This window comes from Cavia porcellus, unplaced genomic scaffold (genome assembly GCF_034190915.1).
Source record: "Cavia porcellus strain 051 isolate PalLab524CR breed Dunkin Hartley unplaced genomic scaffold, mCavPor4.1 scaffold_11, whole genome shotgun sequence".
In the NCBI taxonomy this organism is placed as follows: domain Eukaryota; kingdom Metazoa; phylum Chordata; class Mammalia; order Rodentia; family Caviidae; genus Cavia; species Cavia porcellus.
Genome location: NW_026947494.1, coordinates 32,399,906 through 32,426,435, shown reverse-complemented (window position 1 = coordinate 32,426,435; position 26,530 = coordinate 32,399,906). Strand labels below are relative to the sequence as shown.

The 26,530-nt window shown below is 41.1% G+C and overlaps 1 protein-coding gene across 4 annotated transcripts in view; it reads right to left on the bottom strand.

The window, feature by feature from the left end:
- Nucleotides 1-26,530, bottom strand: part of Osmr (oncostatin M receptor) — a 65,105-nt gene that overhangs the window by 3,589 nt on the left and 34,986 nt on the right. For all 4 annotated transcript variants that reach the window (XM_013152868.2, XM_063258103.1, XM_013152866.3 and 1 more), the window contains 8 exons: nucleotides 13,275-13,417; nucleotides 12,711-12,864; nucleotides 8,475-8,551; nucleotides 6,979-7,201; nucleotides 4,057-4,236; nucleotides 2,928-3,032; nucleotides 1,282-1,455; nucleotides 200-367 (listed from right to left, as the gene is read on the bottom strand). In XM_013152868.2, the coding sequence (XP_013008322.1) occupies nucleotides 200-367; nucleotides 1,282-1,455; nucleotides 2,928-3,032; nucleotides 4,057-4,236; nucleotides 6,979-7,201; nucleotides 8,475-8,551; nucleotides 12,711-12,864; nucleotides 13,275-13,417 (1,224 nt within the window). The remainder of the gene's footprint in view (nucleotides 1-199; nucleotides 368-1,281; nucleotides 1,456-2,927; nucleotides 3,033-4,056; nucleotides 4,237-6,978; nucleotides 7,202-8,474; nucleotides 8,552-12,710; nucleotides 12,865-13,274; nucleotides 13,418-26,530) is intronic.

Genomic DNA, 26,530 nt, shown 5'->3' with positions numbered 1-26,530 from the left:
GTCAACATGAAGCCTGGTCTGACTGGGGGGAAAAAAGTGTGCGTGTGTTACAAAAAAATGAAAAAGACGTGAGGAGAAGAGGGATGGTTGGGGAAGAACAGTTTAAAAGTCCTGGTGTAGGTAAAATCTAAGGCCACACTTCTCTTATGATTTTCCTATAAACTCTACAGAAAAGTGTTTTGATTTAAAAAAAACTCACAGCGTCCCTCTGGGGTCGTGACTTTGGTGAAAGTTCCATTGGGGCCCTCGCCAGCGCTCGTGTAGGAAGAGACCGAAAACTCGTAGAAGGATTCAGGCTGCAGATCCTTCACCAGGAACGTCTTTTGTTTTGGGTCGCTGATGTCATGTTTACAACATGTTGATTTATCTGTTTTTTTTTTAATTTCAAAAGAAAAAAGAATTATTAAGTGTTAGACATTTTGTGCGAGAACCGGACACTAATATCTTTGTGGTCTCAGCATTATCAACATTTTAAACCAACCAAAAGCCCAATAGTTCTACTACCCTTCGGTCCCTGCACACAGTAAGAAAAATGTCCACTGAAGAAGGGATGTGAATTCTGGGGGGACGGTGCACACCTGTAATCCCAGTAGCCTAGCAAGCTGAGGCAGGAGGATGGCAAATCCAGTTCAGTCTGCAACCTGGTGACTTAGACCTCGACTTAAAATAAAACCTAAAAAAGGGCTGGCGATATAGCTCAGTATGAAGGCCTTGGGTTCAATCCAGAGAGAGAGAGAGAGAGAGAGAGAGAGAGAGAGAGAGAGAGAGAGAGAGACAGAGAGAGAGAGACAGAGAGAGAGAGACAGAGAGAGAGAGAGAGACAGAGAGAGAGAGAGAGAGAGACAGAGAGAGAGAGAGAGATACTGGGGACATAGGTAGAGCATATGAATCTTCCAGAGACTGTAAGGACTTGGAACAAACTTAAAAGACGTTTTAAGGGCTGGGCCTGTAGTTCGGAGTAGAACACGTGCTTAGCATACACCACCGAAAACCCAAGTAGTAGTAACATCTAACAAAGTCAAAGAAAACACGGCACAAACAGTTCCATAAGCAGCAAGAAGACATTTTAAGGATCAGACGGCCAGGCCCCCACTGCTTTTTAAGTAAGTTGAAACAGCCTCCCAGCCCAGTACAGCCTAGCTGCCTCATTTGTTTGAGAACCTTCTGACCATAAAACCCCACAAGAAGGGCACCTGGACCGGCCACAGTCAGAAGGCAGCCTTCTCCATGCTCTTGAATAACGAGATCTTGGAAGCATAAACAAATCTAATGCCACCTCACCTGGCAGACTCTCCTTTACAGAACCTGGGTGGCAGTGAGTGGCGTTGGACTTCAGACAGACATAGTACCCTCGTATGAAGCCTGGCTGGCGCTCAGTGTCGTAGTCCTCCCAGCTCAGAGTGAAGGAGTGCGATGTCAAGTTCTTCACGGCCACTTGCGGGCTGTCCAGAGGGGCTAAGAGAGGAAGTCGGGCAGAAAATTTCATGGTCTGGAGATAGTATCAGCAAAGGCACGGATACTGAACACACAAGCACAGCCAGCTCTGGTGGCTGTACCAGCACATGCCAGCCTGTTCTACCTGCTGGCCTTAAGAGACTCTGTAAAAGTTAGGAAAGAGAAAAACCAGGCCTTGACTTTCACTGATGCAGAAACCGATACCCAGAGCGGCCAGGTAACTTTCACAGGACCACTTGATTCTTTTTTTGTTCGTGAATTCTAACTAACATTGGAGGGAAGAGTCAACCACCAAGAATGTTCTGACATGAAGACAAATGGGAGAAAGAGATAGGGTTATTTTGGAAAAAAGCAAGGAGGCGTTTTTGAAGAATTCTAATTCCCAGATGGAGGCAATGTAGTTATCCAAACGCCACTGAAAAACATCTGGGAACATTTATTCTGAAGACTCTTCTGGTCTGTGCACATGGACACACAGAAACAGTGCGCCTCTTGCCTACCTGATGGCAGCTAAAACCAGGACAGACTCCCAGAGGAACCCACTCCCAGAATGGCCATGAGTGCCAGTGATTCAGGGCCCTGGGCACAGCTGGCAGCTGTGAGGCCTTGGCTGTGGAAGAAGGTAAGCAGGGAAAGGTAGATGGCGCCACAGGGATGGTGACACTGCTGGCAACTTAAAGGGGTGACTATACAACGTGTCTGGAGCATCTTAAAAACTATAAGCAAAATGAAAAAATTAAAAGTTCCAACCCTTTGAATCAGACTGGCAGGCCCCTCGTGTTTTTAAAGTGATTTAAAACCCTCCCCTGACATGTTGCTTAGTTCCTCATTTGTGTGAGAACTTTTTGACCATAAAATCTCACAAGAAGGGCATTTGGGCTGGCCTGAGTAGTCCACATCTGGGACTTCACTTGAAAACCATCCTATGCATAAGGACAAGGACTTAGATTTAAAAAAGAAGATTCGGATAGGAAAAAAGGAGGGAAACTTTTACTTGAAAATGAATTTTATAGTTCACAGGTGAAAATCACGGTAGTAATTCTAAATTGTCCAACAACAGTTGATTTGACGCATGCATACAATAGATCATCAACATTAAGGAAAACAACATTAAATAAGAATGAATCAAGAAAGCAGTTTACAAAATGTAAAGAATTAGATCCCATTTTTATAGAAAAGGGAAATACTAGGATATACCTAAAATATTAACTCTGGATTTTTGCCTTTGGATATTAAAATTAGCAAGGATTTTTTTACCTTCTCCTTTTGCATAATACTTTTATAAACTGCCTTTAATAAAAATGTCTTACATTGGTAGGACTGGAAAATAATATTTAAAATCCATTTCCCAGAATAAATGGGACTATGAAAATTATGAAAGTGGATGAAAACTTCCTAAACCCCAAACTAGCAATCTATGGACGGTTTTGAACAAGTGTTCACAAGAGATACATTAAATGCTTCAAACTTACCCAGTTCCTGAGAATATCCTGTTTTTTTCTCTACTAAGTAAGCAGTCTTTTCTGTGGATAGTTTGTAAATTCTGAAGCTGTATCGGATCCCTGGTGTAAAAGCCTCTAGAGGAGAAAAACCAACAGATTTTCAGTAACAGAATGGTCTCTTTCCTTCTGAAAAGAAAGACTGAAAAATGAATTTGGATTACTCTGCTTATTTCATTCTCAGATTTCCTGCATTTTTCTTCACTCTTTTCTCCTGCTAAGCCTTAGCATGCTTCGTGCTGCAGACACTTGATCCCGTGGGGTGGTGCCCAACAGGAACTGTCCTCTGCAGTGTCCCCTCAAGCAACAGCTCTCCACTATGCCCTCATCCATGCACAAAATACTGGGAACACCATTGGACCAAACATATAAAGCCATCTTAAATCCTCCGGTGACTTCAATCTCCTTAAAGTCATTTGCTTCTCTTTTTGCTCTTTTCATTAAAGCCTCGGACCTTGAACAGTTTGCTTCCATTTCCTCAGTTCCTCCTGCACCTGCATCTCTGCAATCTCGCCCCAGAACCCTCTGGGTCACTGAAAAATGGCAAAAGCCCTGTAGCTGCTGGGACTCAGAAACTTTCCACATCTTTCCAGTAGATGGCGCCACCCACCCTCCTGCCTAAACCACAAACTCAAACTGGGGCTCTTTGACTTTGTTAATTAGCAATCTTCAAGTGATAAATCCAATTTAGAAACTGAGAGTTTAAAAGTTCCACGAGTTTATTTAAACTGAAGGAGTTTCTGATTGAATTCCACCAACTCTTATTTCCTACACATCTCTCCAAAACATGCAGGTCTCTGTTTTTGTACAAACTGGGTAAGTATGGCAATGTCTCTTGTCACCTACTTGAGACCACAAATTGAGAGGAACAAGTTCATCAGAACTGGAAAACCTATGCAAACCTTATATCTACATACGTTGGAAAACTATGTTTAAAGTTCAAATATTAGAATATGTTTTTGTGAAATGTGAACTACCAGCGTCCAGGCTGGTTTGGTCCTTTTAACTTTAGTAGTTTAGCACACGTCTGGGAGGTAGACCAATGAACCTGGTTGAACTTGTTGAAGGCGCTGCAATGGGATGATGTCATGGGAGTTTTTACCTGAACTGATGAATGTTTCAGTGGTATTGGGACCTAAGTTCTTCCACTGTAAATCACAGTGCAGGTTCTGTGGGTGCTCACACCACTCCACAATGTAACTTGTCACCTCTCCAGATTGGGGTTTCCAAGATATAAGAAATCCATCGTTGGTGCCATTAATTTTTTCTTCTTCAACCTCTTCTGCACAGAAACAAAGAGAGCAATGCTTCTGATTTAATTGGGACTCTTTAAAAGTTTCTAAAGAGGAAAATAAACTTACATATGCAAAATATCTGCTGTATGTAGAATCTAAAATGTCCTCCAAAGGCTAATTGTTGAAGGCTTGTTTGTCAACCTTTACAAAGTGGGGCTCAGATGGGAGAAGTTAGGTCACGGGGCTGTATCCTTTCAAGTGTTACGGGGACTTTGGTACCGTTCTTTCCCGCTTTGCTTCTTGGACCTGAGGTGAGTGCCTGAACGCCACCATGCTCTCCCCACCGTGATGTGCTGACTCACCAGTTTACCACGGACTGAACCTCTGAAATCATGATCCAAAATAAACATTTCCTCCTTATAAGTTTACATTAGGTATTTTTTCACAGCTTCAGAAAGCTGACTAAAACCATATCTCACAGCTACGAGTCAGGAGTTGGGTGTAGAATGCTTCCACGAGTCTTCCCTGTCTTTACTTCACAGCTGACTTGCACTTATGTTGTATCCTGGACTCCAGAGACCCAGGCAGACTCTGGCCCTTACAACAGGAGTCAAAAAACTGTCACCAGCAGGACAATTTTAGCTCTGAGGTTTGTTTTCACTTACCCTTGAGCCAAGAAGGATTTGTAAAAATAAATACACCAACCAAGGAGAGTGTAGGATATATAACCAAGACTGTAAGTCCTGCATAGCCTACAGCATCTGCTTCTTTACCATGAAAGTTGCCCATCCTTGACTTGGACCTGTGGTGGTACTAAATCTGTTTTCAAAAACCATCTCTTGAGTGAGTAATTACTGCAGCTTGGCTTCCTTACAATAAAGCTGGCTGTCCTGGACTAACTACTGCTTCTGGAGGGCTAGGTATTAAGTGAAAAAAAAAAAAAGTAGGTGTAAACTGGTTGGACCAAGCCGGGAAATGAACCTAATTTAAGAAAGAGGCTACAATCCCAGCCTATTTTATATGGCAGGGCAGCTTCCTCTAACATTTGGAAGAAGGAGCCTCAAGGAACGATTATGCCTTGACCTCCTGCTTGCACTAAAAACTGATTTTTTTAATTGACAATTCAAATTTCACAGGGTATCCTCCATAGCAATTCAGATTACAAGTGAACACTGCTATGAAAGCATAGGACTATTTTTTATAGGACATCAAATGGTTAAACAGCTGCACACACTGAAAGGCATATGTAGTCCTACCTGGAAGGTAAAAGCCTACGAAGGCTTTATGAATTCCATCTATGGCTTCCTTATCTTCTTCCCTCAAATAATCAAACTCCTCCCTCATGCCAAGGCAGGCATGTTTCACTTTGCTGATTTATCCAGGCTAAAATTAAACTCCATACCTTGACTATAATTCTTACCAAGCTGCTTTTTTAAAATTGCAACTATGTTCTGAAGCACGCAAGTAAAGTAAGGGTATCTTTTATGTCAGCCCCTCACATCCTACTGTGAATTGGCTTAGCCTTTCTTTTCTCATAGCAAGTAACACCTTTATACACATTATAGATTGAAGAATAGGGACCAGTTAAGGCAGGCTAGATAGAGCCTCACGTGGAAGAGGGCTGGGAGCCTGAAGGCAGGACACAGGGATGGAAGGCACTGTAGGAACCCACGGACAGAGAAGACCCCGCACTCAGAACAGCATGTAGGTCTGACCACCCCCCCGAGGCGCGGTCTTTCTGTCATCCACCAGTTCCCTCAGAAATGCCCACTTTGTCTGCTCTGGTCCACATGAGGCCAAGGACACACCTGTTCACTCCTTTTACTAATATACTCATTCACAAACTTAATTTTTCTTTTGTGGTATAACTTGAATTTCTTTTTTCTGATACATACCAGGTAGTTCTCAAAAAGAAAAAAAAAATAGAGCCAGGCATGTTGGTGCATGCTTGTAATCCCAGCACTTGAGAGGCTGAGACAGGAGGACTGTTGTAAGATCAAGGCCAGCCTGAATTACACAGTGAGACCCTGCCTCAAGATAATTAATCACTTAATTAATAAAACCACCCTCTCACTGGCCCACTTAACCTGAATTTAAGGCAAAGGGGAATAATTGGTACAACTTTAGAAGCAGGTCACAAATGGTACATCAGAAACTAAAGAGTGACATTACTGCAAGGTAGATAAAAAAAAATCTTAATTCAACTACTGGTCAAATTATGCCCACATGTGCATCATCTTAAAGCACAGGGTTGAGAAGTGTTACTGTACTCAACCTTTCCTAGGACTCTACCAATACACAAACTGCCATCACTAATGACTGCACCTGGCTTGCTCTATTGCAGGTTAAGACTGGTCAGTGATCACCTTTCATTCTAGAAAACTGTCAAAGCACCTCCTTTAAAGATGATGCCAATTGGTCTTATTACTTCTGTAAGTGTTCATAGGCTCATTAACAAAACTTTTTTACAACACAGTAAATGCAACTCACCTTTCACAAGTCACAAAGCACTGATATAATTCTCAGTAACAACTATTTGTGGGGTTGCATTTACTGGAATAAATTTGAGATCATTTCCCCAAGTATGTTGAAGAACACTAAGACAGAAATGACCTGAGCTATAGCTAAAATCTCCCTCCACCATGAGGAAATGGTCTCACCTAGCCCAGAAGGAAATCACTAATAATGCTTGGTTGCTATCTCCCCAAGGCACCGTCTTCTTGATTTATCTATAGCTACTTGGCAATATTACCACACTTTCCTAGAAAATGAAAACAAAACCAACTCACCATTCCCAGAGTCTGCAGCTATGACAATCTCCGAGGCAGGAGAAGTACCCACACTGTTGTTAGCTGTGACTTGGATTTGGTAAGAACCTTGGTCGAGGGTTAGTTCTGTGCCATTGGCCGGTGCAGGGATACGCAAGAGTTTTAACTCAGATTCATTATCTAGATTTTTTGCAGCTATATTATAGAATAGGATCTTGCCATTGGCATGAGATTTGGACAGCGGCTGAAAAAAATATTGACAGTCATTTCACAATGGATTTTACTTTGAAAGGATTTTAGGTTTTTGTGTAATTTCTTTTTCATCTCTCCTGTCCCTTAGCTGCCTGACACCCACATGTGCATATACACACACACACACACCAGCAAGTTCAAACGGTTTAACAATGGAAATAGTCCTCCACACCACGCTGGGCATCAGGCACTCTAATCTAACCAAAGTAAGTAGGGAGGATGTGATTTGGAGATACTGCTCAAGACAGTTTGTCCATAGAGGAGAGATGCAACCTGGACTCAAGAGGACAGGACACTCCAACTGGGAAGCAAAACAAATGTGCAGGGGACAGTTGAGAGGAGACCCAACGACAGGGACCACACCCCCAGAGGCTCCCCTCCATCATCCAGCTGTGCCCTTCCCACGCCCAGAGCCTACCTCCCTTCTGCAAGATCCTCAGGTTCCTGCCTGCACAATCCAGGCTCTTATCAGCCACCTTGAGACACTGGGCCTTGCTGTTTGCATCTCTGGCCTGAGGCCGGAAAGAGGCTACTTGGGATGTGGACAGAACCTGCTCACGACACTGGCAGGTCCACATCTGTGTGCACAAAGTCTTTGCAGAATGTGCCGCATGAGAGGTGGGGGGAAGCAGGGCAAGCTTTGGCGGGAGATTCACTCTCTCATGTCATCATGTTTGTGTCTGAAACACTGGAGAACCCAAGACTTCTAAATGCCAAGCTGGCCTTCCAGGATGTCACAAAGGATATTAGGCCAGGTGGAAAGAAAATAAGTTTATATTACAGTTTTACAGGTTGACTTGTACTTTTAAATACAAATGAATACTTAATTACTTTCTGTGGTCCTGGGAACCCTAGGCAGGCACTCTTCCACTAGGTTACATCCACACACCATATTTTAAAATTATGAGCGGGGTGCAGTGGCACACACTGGTAATCCCAGCTACTCAGGAGGCTGAGGCAGAAAGATCACAAGTTTGAGGCAAGCCTGGTTGTCCATGTATACTTTGCTCTGGGCCCTGGGACTAGGCTTGAGGAGAATTTACAGAGAAGTTTCTAGTAAACAGAACTAGCCATCAGTGGCACAGGCTGTGAGAAGAATTACAGCACGAGAATCAGGACATGAGTGTGCAGTGACAGTCCTCCACTGGTAAGCAGTTTTATTAGATTGCTGTTACACTCTCACCACGGAGAGACTATTAACAATCAGTGTCCCTGTGAAAAACACAGTGGAAGCAAGTTAGACATTTTAAAGCTGCACGACTTACCTTCCAGAATAAGGTCACATTATGAAATCCTTTGCTGGACTTCACTATTCTCCAGACATCGAGAGCCTTGGAGGGAGCTGAAATTAACCAAAAACAGTCCTTGGGTCAGACGATGTGTGCACAGCCAGACACACACTCAGCCTTTGAGACCGTGAAGACGCCTGCTTGTTCCTGGGGTTTGTGCCTCACCTATTCAGTCTATGACTTCTGCTCACTTACCACAGTCACAGTGCACACTCTTCTGTGGGGGGCATAGAGGAGGGGCTTTAGAAAAGATCAGCTGCCCCTGAAAGGACACCAAACTAGAAGCCTTTCTAAATGTCAAGTCCGACAACTTCTGGAAGCCAACAAAAAATCCTGAAGTCATCTGTCAGTTAAATCAGTTTTAGAAAGTAAACTAGGTAATTTCCTACATTGGGCTTCCTCGGCAGCAGGCCATTGCTACTTCCTGGTGCCATTTGCCAAGGCTGCCACTGGGGCCTCAAGGGGAGGGGCTGAGCTGCCCTGCAGACCCTTTGCTGAAGTCACTAGAAATACCTCCTTGTCCCCCTCTGCTGCCTGAGCCTGGGTCAGCTGCCCGCTGTGGACATGCAGGGCACCTGCTGCCCGCTGCTTTCTAAGCTGGTCTCGCTACGGTGTTCCAGAATAATTTGCTTCCTTTGTCCCTCTCTCTATGAGTCATAGGACCCAGGACCCAAGAGCCTGCCTCATTTGACTTTGACACTGTCACAGATGGCTCGGGGCATAACCTTTAATAAAAGCATTATAAACAGTGTTTGAATGAATAAAAAGCAAACTACAAGAGAACCTAGAAATGAGAGAACCTAGAAAAGAGAACCAGCCTAAATGCTCCAAAATCTGTTTTTCTTGTCTCTATAGCTTGCTCAAAAATCCATGCAAATGTTTTTTACTATTGGTTGATTGATTTCCATGGAATTTGTGCTTGCTCAATTTATCATAGGGAACCAAATCTTTTAATTTGAGTCAGCTACATATGAGTGCCTGCACATAAAACTGCTTGGGAAGATCTCAATTATACAAAATGATAGCTGATATTCACAGCAGGGTTACCGACTCCCAGGCCAGTCCTCTTTTCTATATACCAACTCACTTAGTTCTCCTAGCTCTAGGTGGTTGATATTCTTATTTATCCTTCCAGTAGATGAGGAAGCTAGGGTCTACAGAGATGAGATTAGTTGCTCAAAATCACTCACATCATGCCAAGATTTGAACCCAAGATAGGGTCTCGGCCATGACATTATGCTCCTTTAGGAAATATATAGTCATGTGAAGCTTCAGCTTACCTGAAATGTTCAAGTGAATACACATAACAAGTATCTTGGTGATGGAAAGAAATAATAAAAGCAATATTACTTATTTTAAATTCTTCAAGAAGTATATTTTTAAAGATACTACTAAAGTTCTAATGAACACATGGTTTTCAGTTCGTAAGTCATTTTGTTTAATATTTGTGTAATAATCTATATTCTATAGGGAATCACACTTTTCACTCTGAGTTTTGTTATGGTCGTATTTAAATAAGCATAGGACAAAAGAAAAATAGTGAAAATGTATTTGGAACATTCCTCAGCCATGAGAACGATTTGGCTTTCACTGCTAGTGTGTCCACAGAGATGCATCAGCTCTGCCACACGCAGTGTGCATGCCTGGCAGCCCTGAATTTGGACTAAGCAGGGATGGTCATGAGTCCAAGCCTGGGCTATGCAGTGAGGCACTGACTCAGAATAGCTGAAAATAACAAAATAAAAAAGGGCAAGTGAAAGGAGGAGAGGAGGGGAGGGGAGGGGAGAGGACAAGAGGGGAGGGGAGAGGAGGGGAAGGGAGAGGAGGAGAGGGGAGGAAAGGAGAGTGAAGGAGAGGAGAGGGGAGTGGAGGAGAGGAGAGGGGAGGGGAGAGGAGAGGAGGGGAGGAGAGGAGAGGAAAGGGGAGAGGAGGAGAGCGGAGGAAAGGGGAGTGGAGGGGAGGAGAGGGGAGAGGAGGGGAGGAGAACTCCCAAGTATTGTCATCACCCTGTAGCAGGCCCTAACAGCAAACTTCCTCTTCAAGTCCAGTCTTAAAAACATCTCTCTACTCAACTACATTTTGTGAATGTACTAAAATCCTGTCGCTACTTTCACAAATTGAAAATAAAACAATATCATCTCCCACAGTCCATGCCTGTGATGCCAGCACTCTGGCAGACTGAGGCAGTAGAGCTGCAAGTTCCAGCCCATCCCAGGTGACTCAGTGACTTAGAGAGACCTGTCTCAAAATTTTAAAAAATTTTTAACAAGGGCTGGGATAGACCTCAGCGAGAATGCCCTGGATTCAATCTTTGGTAGGGAAAATAATTACATAAATAAATAAGGCAATTAATTTTAAAGTGTTAAACAGCAACCATCACAAATTAACAAAACTAACAAGATGTTTCACCTTTTTGTTCCTTTATGAGAAAGTAGGTAATTTGTGATTTGATGGAAAACAGCTCTTTGCAAGAGTTGTTCTGGAAAAGTAACACGAAGACCCATCTCTCTCTTGCAGTCTACTATACTCCCAAGTTAACACTTAGGTCAGTTACGTTTACTGTGCTGGTTACTGACTCTTTCTGCTTGTGACAGGCAGGCCCTTATCAACCTGATTGATTATCTTGGGAGCTACCCTGCAGAGAGCACACCTCACGAGATGGGGTCCGTGGCCCCTTCCTCTCCCCTCTGGCACCACAGTCTGACCAGCTTTGCTCTCCACACCCTTCCACCATGAGGTTTCTGCCTGGAGCTGTCAGCCAGGACTGAAACCTCTGGCATTTAACTAAGCTTCCCTCCTTTAAATTGCAAGTGTTATTCCAGCAACTGAAAAACTGACCAATATAATACTCAACTTAAAGATAACTTCCTGTTTTTGTTTTTAATTTAAGCAGATTTCAGTTCACTAAGTAAGCCATACTGGAAAAGCCAGTATTTGGCCTGAGGATATAGCTCAGCAGCAAAGCACCTGCCTGGGAAAGGCAAGGTCCTATGTTCAATTCCCAGTACCCTCCCAAAAAAACCCAGTATTAAAATAAATACTTTATTGAAATCTCTGGCACAGTGTCAGAAAACATTCAGCTGGCTTGTAAACTACTGCTCAAAATAAAACTGCCGCTACACAGCGGATGACACTATATACAACAGCTTCTTATTGGCTGACTTTGCACTCGTTAGAGCTACTGCTTTAAAACAGTCCCCCGAGAAAACCACAGAAAGAGCTGTGACCCCACCTCCACAGCAAGAATAAAAAGAGTTCTTATAATCCTCCCTCTGGCAGTAACATAGCCAGGATGTGAATCAACATGATTTGCAAAGCTGTAATAACAACCCAGAGGAGCAGTCATGTGGAAGCCAGGCTGTGTGGCTGAGTGGCAGCTCGGTCACTCGCTGGCTAAGCCAGAAAAATCGCTGCGCCTCTCTCTACCTTGTTGTCCTCGTCTGTAAAATGAGGATAATAATACCACGTACACGCGTGTCAAGGATGAAAGAGAACAGCACAATAAGCACCTGGAGCTCTGGCGGGCACACAGTCGAAGTGAGCTGGTGTTGTACCATCGCATCTCTGCCACCCGTTACAACCACAAACTGGGGATCACTTCCCTCCATGGATACACGCGGCCTCGTCTGGAGGACAGGCACAGTAAGGCCTTCATTTGGAGAGAACTGGGAACGGGCCATCTCTTCTGAGGCCCATTTGAGTTTTAGGACATAACTTATTAGTGGAAGGAAACTGTAGTCAGTACTGAAGAAATTCGACCACCAAGAGCGGCAGAGCAGAGACCTGGTAGCTGCAACAAACCACTTACCAAAGAGCAAGGATCCAAATAACATTCCATCTCCAAACACGATTTATTTGCTTAGTGTAAAACCAGCAACTTTTATAACACTAGTGCTTGCTTCCGGTCTTGAATTAAACGTCCTGTATCCTAATTTACATCCAATGTGACTACAGCAATAGAAGTGGCTTATAAACTCTTAGAAAAGTTAGGAGAGAAAATTTACAGTAGAAATAATACTGACATCCAATATTGAAGTTGATGTCTACCCACTCATTAGGCCAATCTTTAATCCAGTCTTTTAAAATGGTTTCCTGTTTCTGTCTCCATATTTCCCTCTTAGTTTTTGGTGAAAGTGGAAGGTGCTCGGGGAACCCAATCCGTTTCCTGAACCTGAGTGTTCCTAGGGGTAAATGACGGGGAGCCAAACATACCAGCTTGAGCTGTGACAAGGGTATGAGTGACCCATTCGCTCCATTTCCAAAAGCGCTTGCTGTTGGCACAGCGGATGTGGACCACATACTCTGTGTCCGGCTCCAGCTCACTGAAGAGAAACTCACCGTTCACCTTGATGGAGACATTGTGCTCCTTGAGAAGAGAAAAGAAAGAAACAGGGAAAAAAATGTAGAGATAGAAGTATTGGTGCACTTAATTCACTGCAAATCCTGATCCAGAGATGAAAACAAAGAAAAAGAGACCCCAAGGCCTTCTCCCAGTGCTAAAGTCTATGGTGAACTCATGGCCTCTTTACACAGATGACCCACACCACTGACCCCACACAGAAAGGAGTTTAAAGTGATTTTAGTCTGTCTGTTCAGTCCCTAAAGGATATAGGTTCTGAGCCATATTCCTCGGTTCCTCCTTTAAGTTCCCTCCTTTGAGTAAGGGTCTTGTACAATCACTAAACTGTCCAGCCTGCGCTAGCCTTGTGCCTCAGTCCTCCAGAGTGCTAGGATTACAGGTGTACACGACTATGTCTACCTATGCAGTGTTCTCACCCGTCTCACATCTTCTTTATCATGGAGTTCAATCTGACACAAAAGTGTGAAATAATTCCCAAGGACAGGAATCTTCCAAGTCACTACGGCAGATGTGGCGCCTACATTTTCAAACTGGACACTCTCGGGAGCCTTTGGGTGAACTAAGGAAAGAAAAAGAAACAAACAATGACAATAAGAAAATAATTCAAGCACAGATCCAAAAGGACTTTGGTAAATAGACAGTTCATCTCTTCCTCTATTTAACAGGTATTTTTTGGGAGGTATATGTTGAAGAAAATGTCAAACCAAACCATTACTCACTGACAAGATAAACTATGCCAACTACAGCTTTTCTCTTTTACCATTCACACTCAGAACACAGCAAATCCTGATCCAGAGATGCAAACAAAGAAAAAGAGACCCCAAGGCCTTCTTCCCAATGCTAAAGTCTATGATGAATATTGAAAAAAAAAATACCAAAAGAAGCAACCTAAAGATGTTTGAAATTAAACATGTGCAAATGGATTGTAGATGGGAGTTAAAACTTGAAGGGGACAGCCTATGGGGGAATATTATGACAAATCCCAGAGTCTAACCAAAATGGCATTAGTAATGGCAAGGCTATAATCCCAAATTCTAAATAATCAAGACTACTCCAGAGAAATGTCACCAGTTCCCAAGGGAACAAGCAATCAACAGATGCCAGCCTCCAGATGACTTAAATGACGGAACTGTTAAACAAAGACTTCATACAGCTCCATGAGGCAAAGGAAAACACATCTAAAATGAATAGGAGGAAGAGAATTCTCAGCAGAAAAAGAGAAAACATTTAAAAAAAGAGGCAAATGAAAATTTTAGAATTGAAAAGCACAGTATGTGAAATTTTAAAAAACCTGGGTGGATGGAGTTCTGAAAAAGATGAGGTACACACAAGAATGCAGTGGACCTAACCTACAAAGTGTCCCCGGAGAACTCTGCGAGGACAGCAACAGAGAGGCAGGGACCAGACTTGGAGGTTCCACCACACTGGCAGAGAATGCCCTGGGTTTGGTTTGTTTTCCAATCAGTTCTCCCAACTCTTGGCCTTGGGTGAGAGCACAATATTGCTAGTGAGTGACAGAGAGCAGCAATTAAAGTTCCCAAAGGGAGAGTTTTAGGGAACTGAAAGGTATGAGGGACAGTGCTTGACAAAGTGATTCCCTGGAGTTGTTTACGAATGCCTGTACCCACTTTCCGATTGCTCATGCCTGGACAAAAGGCTTTGAGGGCTGAACCAACAGACTCTGATCCAGGACTGAGTTTAATAGGAAGGCACACAGAGCAGACTGAAAAAGCACTGCACTAGCTTTGAAAGCTGAATTTGCATTGGAGCCATGCTGCACTAAAGGCAAACTGAAATGCAGCCCATACCTAACCAGGTCAATTGTCAACTAAAACAAAATTCCAGCACTATCCAAAGGATCTGTACACTCAGAGTCCCACAGCATCACATACAAAATGTCCAGGATAAAATCCCAGTAAGTTAGCATTCAAAGAACTAGGAAAATCTCAACTCATATGGGGAAACACTATCAACAAGTGCCAATTCAAAAGGCTAAAATAATCTGCCAAAATACCTAAACAATGATTCTAAAACTATTCCAACAAGCAATCTTGAACGTTCTCAAAACAAATGGAAAAATAAAAAAAAAAACTCAGTCGAAAAATAGAGGATAAATTAGAAATTTTAGGCTTAAAAATACAATAAAACAAATAAAATCTCACTTGGGAGGACCAATAGCAGAATAGAGATGACAAAACAGTCCATGAATCAGAAAGTAGATTGATAAAGATGACCCCACAGAGCACCGAGAAGAAATGAACAAGATTCAGGATGATGTAGGTTTAAAATTTTAAAATCCCTCCTAATTTGGGGTTAAGATATAAATCTACAGATTTGACAAATTCAGGGAGAAAAAAACATGGGCCAGAACCAAAGAAATCTCTCCTAAATACTTAACAATCAAGAAAGACTTGATCATCAATAGAAATTACCTAACTCAAAGACAAGAAAAAAAATACACACACCAAATGAACAGAGCTCAGGTTCCTTAAACAATAATGTTTTTCTTGTCTTTTTCTCTTTCTTTACTTTTCTTTTCTCCCCCCCCCCATAAAAGCATTGCAACAATGTCAATAGAAATAGGGGATAACAATGGCTTCAAATTAACAATTGAATAAACAATGATGGAAACGCCCAAGTTTGGTGATTTACATAATGTTACCTATTCAGGAAGTTCAGGATTGATAAATGCAAAGAAAACTATGCCAAGAACTATCATAATTAAACTATAAGAAACCAAAGAAAATCATTTTAAACAGCTACAAAAATAGGATATGATACATATAGAGGAATGATTCAAATGACTGTACATTTTAGGTGAGAAACAAAGGAGACCAGAAGGTAGGGGGACACCTTTAAAGTGCTAGAGAAGAGTAAATCCAGAATTCGATACCCTGATTTAGGACAGAAGGCAACTAGAAATGATCAGGTGAAACAAAACTGAAGGTTTCTTACTAGCAGAACTTTTAAAAAAAGTGCTAAATGGGGTTCCTCAGGCTAAAGGGACATGAGAATGACATGAAAAGGAAACTTGTAACTTTAGACTGTTGATAAGCAACAGAAATGGTAATTATTTGGGTAAATCCAAGACTACTGTGGGACTGTGAGTATAGAGATCCTTTGGATAGTGCTGGAATTTTGTTTTAGTTGACAATTGATCTGGTTAGGTATGGGCTGCATTTCAATTTGCCTTTAGTGCAGCATGGCTCCAATGCAAATTCAGCTTTCAAAGCTAGTGCAGTGCTTTTTCAGTCTGCTCTGTGTGCCTTCCTATTAAACTCAGTCCTGGATCAGAGTCTGTTGGTTCAGCCCTCAAAGCCTTTTGTCCAGGCATGTAAGGTGTGCATGGATGTTGAAAGCAAAAAGAACATGTTGTCTGGTGGGGTTTTCACTGCATGCAGGGGTAGTGTGTGGTACCCATAAGGCTCCTCGGTGGGGGAACAGAGAGGAACAGATATAGTTTTCCAGCTTCTTCTACATTTCATGTGAAACAGTGAAATGGGTGACGTGTGGCAGTTCTCCAGATAGCCTGGGACTGAGCCAGCCCATCTCTGTTGTTCACAGTGATGAAGAATAACTGTAGAATGCACTGGATACAACATCCTGAAATTTAGTGGGGAGGGAGGCTGTATGGAACAGCCTGGGAACTTTTCTACTCCCTGCTAGAAATAGCATGTCCTGTGCCAGTGAATCATAAGTCCACAAGGTCGATTACCCAAGAAAGGCTAACTTCTGAGGCCCTTTCAGCTGCAGTGCAAGTGGGGAACTCCCGGAGGAGATCCTATCTGCTGCTCTGGCCAGCTTTCCTGAGCCCCGGAGGACTGGTTGGCAGTGACTGCTCAGCATTTGTTATCATTTGCCTCCTCCTTGTAGTAATGCTGTTTCATGTAACTAACCTGTGTATGGAGGGGTCTGTCTCACTCAAAATTGTTCCTGCAGCATGCAGGATCGCATCTGAGAAAACTGGCTTATTGGCTAAGTGGGAGAAATAATAGCCCTTCTCATAACTGGCCCACGTACAGATGCCAGCTTGGGGGTGCAGGAGTTGGACATACAGCTGGAAAATATATGGCAAAAAAGAACGGTAAATGGGACATAGACACACATGTACATGGATGTGAATGAACTGGCTGCATGGATTGAGACAGAAAGAACATGTGGAAGTAGGGAGCCTGGTCTAGGATCCCCTAGTTGACAGTCATGATGAGACTGCGTATTCATGGAAGGCTTGGGAACTAAGCATTCAGATGGACCCTGAGCTGTCTGAGAGGAAAGAAAAAAGAAGTCCATGACCAATGGCCCTTGTGACATCTGAGAGGGAAACAAAAAGACGACAGAAGGACAGAGAGCTAGGGAAGCCTTCTGTAGTCCAACCAGATGACCAACCAGATGTTTGTTTCTGAATAATAAAGGGGCACTAAGACCCAAAGGTCTCAGGTTCAACAGGACAGTTAAAGATGAGATCAAAGTTTGTGGACTCCTAGGAGAGTCCAGTGACCTTCTGCTCCTATCAAGATTAAAGGGAAAAGTAAAAAGTTCAGACTTAGCCGGAGTTCTTGGATATGAGAGCTATGTGACAATGTTTCCTGGTCCTCTCAAGGTAAAAATTAAACTGATGGCAACAGAAGGCCTGAGGACAACACAGCGACCACCAGTGCTTATCTGTTTATCTGCTTCTGCGTGGATCCCTTTGGCCAATGAGTACATTACAGACTGTTGGCATTTTGGCTGCTTGTGTCCCAGATTGTGACCCTCATCTGAAGACTATGCCCTTCACAGTTGAGAATCTGAACCATAACATGGCATGGCCACTCCTGTCTGTACCTAGCTACTCAAGTCCTAATGGGCTACTTAACAAAAGTGGTTCTGCACATAGAGCAGAGAGCAGGACATAACTGTAATTCAAGACAATGCAGATGAAAATATTGCCAGCAACCCTGTGGAGATGTAACAGCCATGTTCAGCTGGTCCAAAAGCTCTCCTGGGCATTGGAGACCAACAATGGAGTACTATAAGCGAAATGCCAAGGTCATCTGGTTGGAAAGCCAAAGAAATATCCTGGATATGCTCAAATAAAAAGAGTTTGGTCTGATTGTACTTAATGAAAAGGGAGGGCAGTAGCTGCTAGTAGGTATCTTTAGGTAATGAAGACAGCATGTACCCAACCTGGGTATCTTTTTGGTCCTCTTAGTCAAGATTACCAGCAACACCGCTGACTTTCAATGGGGCCCTCTGCAAGAGCAAGTCTTGGAAGCCATTCAATCATTTTGGTCCAGTCACTGCTTTTAGTACTCTTTAGAATCCGTTAGCCTGGTGGAACCACAGACATTCAAATCTTCTATGTATGTGATTAGAGAGTGTGTGTCTTACTTTTCTCATTGCTGAAACAAAATATCCAACACCTAAACCTAAAGGAAGAAAGGCTTATTTCAGCTCACGGTTTACAGATGTTTCAGTTCACAGTCAGTGGGCTTCAATACGATGGCGGAGAGCCATCCCAGAGGAGAAACAACCAGTTCATGGTGTGACAGGCAGATGTCAGGGAATTAACAGCAGCCTGCTTCCCCCTTTATCCCTCGCAGGCTGTCTGCTTTTTGGAGGGTGCCATCTACATCCACATGCATTATCCACACCCACTACTATGCTTAACCCATCAGTGGGCTAATTTAGAAATCACACATCACATACCCTAGCTCCAGCTACTTCTGAAAAGCCCTGCAACGCTTTGGAGGGCATCTAGATTCAAGCCACAACAGTATGACAATAAAAAAACTGCCACAAGGGTGAGTTGGCCTGCCGATTTCACACATTTACATTACCTGAGGCAGGTACCAGATATACTTCTCTAATTGGCAGCTCCTTGCTTGCAGTTGGGCTCTGCATCCTATGGTCACAGTGCCAAATGGAACACTACAATGTGAACATCTGTTTATTACTTAAGTGCCTGCAAATGCCAGCAATGAATTGGATAGGCTTAACAGACCTGAATTATTAAATGAAACTAATTATGAAATAAAATTAAGGTCAGGCCCAGCTGGTATCCCAAGGGATTAACAGATTCCATAAACAAATAGCTAGCTAAACAATGGCTTCTCCTCTGACTATGTGACACTCAACAATCAAAAATACGCCTGCTGAAGGTCTGGTGTGGTTTACTGAGAGCTCTGCCAGCTAAAAGCTCAGGGAATACATAGGTAGAACTGTTGGGTCAGTGGATCTTTTGCCTGAAAGTAGAAATGGATGCTCTGCCCGACAGGCCAAATCACATGTAGTAGTGATGGACTCTTGGCCACCTCTACCACCATATCTAGCTGCATTTTTTTCTAAAATATTTTTATTAATACTTTTGTAATACATCTAACACTTATGGCTATTTTGAGAGTGATATATGCAAATGAAAAATATTTTAATACTCTGTACACTCCCTTCTCCTCCATCTCTTAGTCCTCTTACCATTTACAGAATATTTATCTCCCAGTTTCCTGCCATCTATCTTCTATTTTGCTCTTTTATTTGTACTCTGGGTTTTTCATATAAGGGAAACAGTGAGATATTTCAGCTTGAATGCTTAGTTTATTTCACTTAACATTATGGTTTTAAGATGCATTCATTTTCTTAAATATGATTTAAATTTATCTTTCTCTACAGTATAGCAGTACTACATTGTGTATAAATACTACATTTTCTTTATCCAGTCATCTGTTGAGAGACATATTGGCCAAGATTTAGCTCTTATGAGTTGTGCTGCTATAAACGTGGGTATACATGTATCGTTGTAATTTGACGTCTTTAATTCTTTTGGGGAAATACTTAGACAAGTTATAGCTGGTTCAAATAGAATTTCTGATTTTAGTTTTTGACCATTCTGACTTGATAGTGGCTCTAAACTATTACATTCCCACCAATTGTGCAGAAAGTTTCCTTTTCCCACATATTCTCACCAGCATTTGTTATTATTTGATATCTTGATGATAGCCATTCTTTCTGGAGTAAGATAAAATTTAGGCGGTTTGTTAATTTGCACTTCTGTAATGGCCAGAGATGTTGAATATTTTCCATGTTTTTATATTTGGCCATTTTTACATTTTCTGTGAAATGCCTATTAATTTGACTTGCGCACTTTTGATTAAGTCTTTCCTTTTTGGGAGGAGATATATATATCTCCTCCTTAGATATTAGTTCTCTATCTAAAGCGTAGCCGGAAGTTTTTTTCCCATTCTCTAGGTTATATGTTCACTCTGTTAGTTGTTTCCTTTGCTGTGCAGAAGCTTCTTGATCCCATTTGTTGATTCTTTGTTATTTCTTGTAAAACTGAGGTTCTGTTCACAAAGTCCTTGCATATATCCATGACTCCAAGAGTTTTACCTATTTTATCTTCCAGTAGATTAAATGTTTCTGTTTTTAACATATTGATCTTTGACTTATTTTGACTTTACTTTAGTAAGTGGAAAGATATATGAATCTAGATTCAATGTTCTGCACAGAGATAGCCAATTTTCCCAGCACCATTTATTCAAGAGGCTATCTTTCCTCCAGCATATGTTCTTGGCCTCTTTATCTAAGATCAGACAGATAGATGTGCTTGGGGCTGCTTCTGCATTATCTGTTCTGTTCCACTGATCCATATATCTATCTTTGTGTGCATACCATACTGTTTAATCACAGTTGCTTTGTAATACAATTTCAAATCTGGAATTGTGATGCACCCTGCTTTGCTCTTGTCACCCAGGATTGCTTTTGTTATTCTGAGCTTCTGGTTCCATATGAATTTTAGGATTGTTTTCTCTAATACTTTGAGGAATGAATGCTATGGGTATTTTGCTTGGGATTGTTTAAATCTATGTATCAGTTTTAGAAATATGGATGTTTTGAGAGTAATGATTCTGCCTATCCAGAAATAGGGGATATCTTCCTATTTACTGACATCCTCTTTGATCTCCTTTATCAGAAAACTGTAATTTTATTATAGAGGTCTTCACTTTCTTGGTTAGACTAATTCTGAAGTATTTAATTTTTCTTAATGTGAATAGCATATGTTCCCAATTTTTTTCTCAATGTGTGTGCAGGAACACTATTGACTTTTGTGTGTTGATTTTATCTCCTGCTACATTTCTGAATTTGGTAGAAATTTTTGGCTTTTTATGTAAAGGATTATGTCATCTGCAAGTAACTTTTTCCTTTCCTATTCCTTCCCTTTTCTTTTATTTCTTTCTCTTGCATAATTGCTGTAATGATTTGAGAACCATATTGAACAGGAGTAGTGATAGTGGACTCCCTTATCTTGTACTTGTTTTTTAGAGGGAAACCTTTCAGCATTCCCTCATTTAATACGATGTTGGCAGTAGGTTTGTCATAAATGGCTTTTAGCATATTGAGATAAGGTCCTTTTATATATGTTTTCTTCAGGTTTTTTTAAGCATCAATGTTGGGGTTTTTTTTTAAATTTTTTTCAGTACATATTGAGATGATCTTTTTTTTTTATTCTTTGGTTTTGTTTAAATGGTATATTACATTTATTGATCCATCCTTGGATCCCTGGGTTAACGTGTAGTTTTGTATGACTGCTTTGATAACATGTTGATTTCTGTTTGTTAGTATCTTGTTGAGAGATTTTGCCACTATGTTTATTAAAACACTGACCTGAGGTTTTCCATTTTAGTTGAGTATTTGTCTAGTATTAGAATCAGGGTAATGCTAGCTTCAGGGTAAGTTTGGAAGTACTTCTTCCCTTTTGGTTTCATTAAGAAGTTTAAGAAATATTGGCTATATTTCCCCTGAAGTAGTAAATTCATTGGGGTCCCATGATTCTCTTAGTTTTGGGTTTTTTTTTTTTTTATTACTGCTTCAATTTCTTGCCTGTTTTTGAATTTTTAGGGCTTTCATATATGCTTGGTTCAGTTTTCATAATTCTTATGTACCTGAGTCTATCCAATTTTTTGAATTCTTCAATTTATTGGTGAATAGATTTTCAAAGCTGTTACTAATAATCTTCTGAATTTTGATGGTTTCCATTGTGATTTTACCCTTTTTATTTCTAATAATGGTGATATGAGTCTTTCCCTCCCTTTTTTGATAAGACTGCTTAGGAGGCTTTCTATTTTATTTTTTTTCAAAGAATTCACTCTTCTAGTTATTGATTCTTTGTATTTTATTAGTCTGAATTGTTAGTCTGAATTGTCAGTCTGAATTTCCACTCTGACATTTATAGTTTACTTCTTTGTATGGGTTTGGGTTTGGATTATTTTGTTTCTAGTATCATAGTTAATCATTCGATTATTTATTTGAGTACATTCTTTTTTCAAATGGGTGATCACAGCAATAAACTTCTCTTATAAAATTGCTTTCATTCTGTCCAATAACCTCAGGTATGTTGTACTCACATTATTATTTGAGGAATGGTTTGTTTCTTGGTTTCTTCTTTGATGCATTGAGTATTTAGGAGTATGTCATTCGATTACAGGTGTTTTGGCTCTATGGTTTGTTTTGCAACTGACTTCTAGTTTCAATATGCCATAATTTGATAGTATACATGGGTTGATCTTAGTTCTTTTGTATTTATTTAAAAGTGGGACCTATTTATTTATTTACTTACTTACTTACTTACTGATTTTTTTGAGACGGGGTCTTGCTATGTGACCCAGCAGCAATCCTCCTGGGCCTGCCTCCTAAGTGCTGGAATTACAAGCATGTGCTACTATACATGGATTGATGAGCAGGATTAAGCAGGATTGATGAGCTAATAACTGTACTAATACTTTGGTCTACATTCTGTTGTAGTAAGGTATAACAATCTATAGATTATTTATTAAGCTTTTTGTTTTGTTTGAAGGAGTGGTTCAGCTCTGATGTTTGCTTGATAATTTTTTGTTTAGCTGATCTGCCTGTTTGTGAAAGTAAGGTGTTAAGGTTTCCCATTATGTTATGTTGGCATTTATTTGATCTTTTATAAATATTAGTATTTGTTTTATGAACTGGGTTGGGCTAGTATTTGGTGTGTATCTATTTACAACTGATGTTGAAATGTTCCCTTAACTAATATGCACTTTCTTCCTGTTGAATTATTCCCTTAACTAATATGTAGTGACCTTCTTTGCCTTTTTTGATCAGTTTAGCTTGAAGTATATTGTGGTCTAAGGATAAAGTTGCTACCCCTGAATGCTGTCAGAGTCCTGGTGCAGCCTATCAATTTTTTTGGATTAGATGAATCTCCTGAATGTAACAAACTGTTTGGGGGGTTGGTTTTGATTTTGTTTTTCTATCCAGTCTGTCAGTCTAGTCTTTTCATTGGTGATTCATTTTGTTTGAAGTATTTATTTTGTCTGACTTTTGTCTCTGTTAGCTTTGTTGTCTCTCTTTAGGAAGTTCTTGATTATTTTTTAGAATGTTGGTTTGGTGTTCAAGAATTTCTTTAAGTTTTTTGGTCATGGAATTTCCTTGTTTATCTATTGATTCTGAATCACAGTTTTGCAGAATCTATTAGTTGAAAATTGCTTCTATTTGGGGGCTTGAAATTCTTCACTCCAATCTCTCCTGCCCTTTAAAGTTTATGATGAAGATTCTGCTTAAATCCTAGTGAGTTTATTTTTGTAAGTGATTTTTTTTTTCTTTGACAGCTTTTAAGATTCTGTGCTTATGTAAGGTTTCTGAAATTTTGACTATGATGTGTCATGGGAAGTTTCTTTTTTCATCACAATTTTTGGCATTTTTGTAAGCTTCACTCACTTGTGTTTTGGGTTATTTCCCCATACTTGGAAAGTTTTCTGCTACTATTTCTGTAAGAAGATTTTTTTTTTTGCCCTCTAATTTCTCTTTATCTCCAATTAGCCTTAGGTTAGTCTTCTTAGCATCATCTAGGACCTGCTAGATGAATTTCCTTTGCTCTATTGTCATTTTTAAGGAATCTCTGAGCATCTCATCAAGTGTTCGCATTCTGTCCTTCAGGTCTGGGAGTCCTCACATTAGTCATTTTTGCTTTTCATATATTCAACAGAATCCTCTGTTTCTGGAATTTTATACTGACACCTTTTCATGGAGCCTAATTCTTTGGTAAATTTGTCATTCATGTTGTGAATTGTTTTCATCAACTCTTCTAAGTTTTTTTGTTTGTTTCTTTAATAACTACACTGGTCAATTTCTTTGTTAGTTCCACGATCTTTGGGCTATTATACCTTTGAGTTCATTGAGTTTCTTCGATTCCTTTTAAATCATTTCATGCAGCTCAGCTATTTTGGGTTTCATTTCCTCTCCACTGGTGCCCCTTAGATCAGTTTATAGAGAATTCTGAGTCACTGGGAGCATTCTGTTGCCTTGCCATTTCATGTTCCTTTTCTTGTGTGTGTGGTGAGTGTTGAGGTTAAAAAGAGTACGGAGAATTCTTTATTAGCATGAAGAACTCTTTAGTTAGGTTCTGTTTTAGGTATTTTGTGAAAAGGGATTGTCTACCACTACAACCTGTTCAATTTACTTGGATTATAACTACTCATTGTGCTATAGGGGGAGAATTTCTACTGGTTATGATAGCATCGACATATTGTAAACACTAAAACTTGTTTTGATAATCTATCAATCTAAACATTAACAATTATTTTGATAATTTTACCCATCTATCAATACTCCTTATAGACGATATGATACTTCTATTTGCAGTTTTTCTGGGTTTTGGAGGGGAGGGAAAGAAAAGAAGGAGAACAAAGGGCTAAAAAGGCAGGAAGACAGGGAGGTAAGAGAAATGCAGGAGGTAAAAATAATAGACAGGAGGTTGCGGTCTGCTGGAATTATAGTTCTAATTTGAGCACAGGGCTAGTGATGAGGCTTGGGAGGATGCGTAGGTGGAAGAGGCATGCAGCTGGGCAGAAGTGTATTTACTGAATGAGGGAGGCTGTGACACTGTCAGAATCTGTTAATATATTTGTAGTTAGGTTTTTTGGATCCTATAAGTACAATTTTGTTAAGGGTTAGGATTACCCTGATGTGTCCTTGAATGGTACTGTTTAAGCTACAGTACTGGAGAATTCTTATTCTTTTGTGCACACAGACATGCATGCCCCTGTTACAGACATGAAAGATACAAAGAAGGAGAGGGAAGGCAGGGATGTGAAAAAGTGAGAAAAAAAAGATAAAAAAGAATATTGAGGAAAAACAGTGAGAGAGAGAGAGAGAGAGAGAGAGAGAGAGAGAGAGAGAGAGAGAGAACTAAAAGAGGGCTCAGGACAAGGGGAAAGGCCTTGTGATCACCCCCTAGACAGTCATCCTCCCCTTCTCTCTTACTGCATTTTCTCCAACTCACGGGCCATTGCCAGCAGGCTAGCCTTCTGGCCAGGGGAACATAACTGAGATAATAGACTTTTTAAAAATTCCTGTGCAAACACAAGAACTGTAGCAACAATTTTCTGCCTGAAAGGGATACATACGTGTCATTTATGTGAACCTGGAACTATCATGGCCACTCTTGAGAGGAATTTGGTTGCATTTTTTGGATATAATGTAAGATTTCACTTTGACCAAGGAACATCCTTCACTGCCCAAGCAATGCAAGAATGGGCACACTTGAATGGAAGACAATGAATTTCTCATGCACCCTCCATCATCTGCAAATCAATGCAGTCACTGAAAGATACAGCAACCAACTCACACAACTTTAAGGAAGAACATCAAATCAGCTGCGACTAGGTAGAACCCCATCTCACTAGGGCAACATGGACACAATAAACACTTACTCAGGTACAGGGGAGCTTGGCATTGCATTGTGTTAGGAAATACAAGTTTGGTACAGGTAGATGTGGGCTGGGCAGTCACCTGACTGCGCAGTAACTGTGAAATCCGAGTCTCAGTGTTCTAGTCATTACTCTCACCATTTCTCTTTAAAGCACATATCCTTGGGTGGTTTGCTGCAGGCTTCTACAGTTCCCTAGTCACCTGCCCTCCAGTTCTAATCTGGAGGCGATGCTTCCCCTGTAAGCACACCTATTTAGTCCTATGTAGGCTGAGAAAAGGACCAAAGAATGCCCAAGTAAAAGTTTCTTTGTGGCACTGGGAACGTCTGAAACTTCCAGTTCATGGGCAATATTTCTAGACATGTCAAGTTTATACAGCACACAGCCCCCTTTCTTGGACTGGAACACAGAAGCTGAAAGATCGTTGCCAATCCATAAGCAAAATTGGTGTCCACAGAAGCAGTCGTCTCAGGAAAGGACAGACAGAATAGGACATTAAAACCAACTCAACCCAATCCCCACCCTACAGGCAGGGAACACTTAAGATCCTGGGAAGAGCAGGGAATGGGGCACTGTCCTATCACTGCTTTCTCCCCAGGGACATGCAGCTGAGTCCTGGAAGTGGAACACTTTTTGTTAGGTTCTTACCAGCTGTGGCGACTACAGGTAACCATGAAGCAGTGAATGCGCCATCATGGACCTTTCTGTGTCACCAAGCACAGCAACTTTTTCATCATGCACCAGCATTCCAATGCCAATGTCCACCATCCAAACCTGACAGTGGACTTATCAAGTGAGGATCTGGCATGGAAAAAATCCAGATATGCCCTCTTTTTACTTAGCTGACCTCACAAGATCTCACAACTACAACTAACAAAACCTTGGTGGGCTGGTGTTTGCCAGTATTTATTTGCTCAGTTGTTTAAACCAAAATTCATCCTACATGTCTCCTTCCTTTT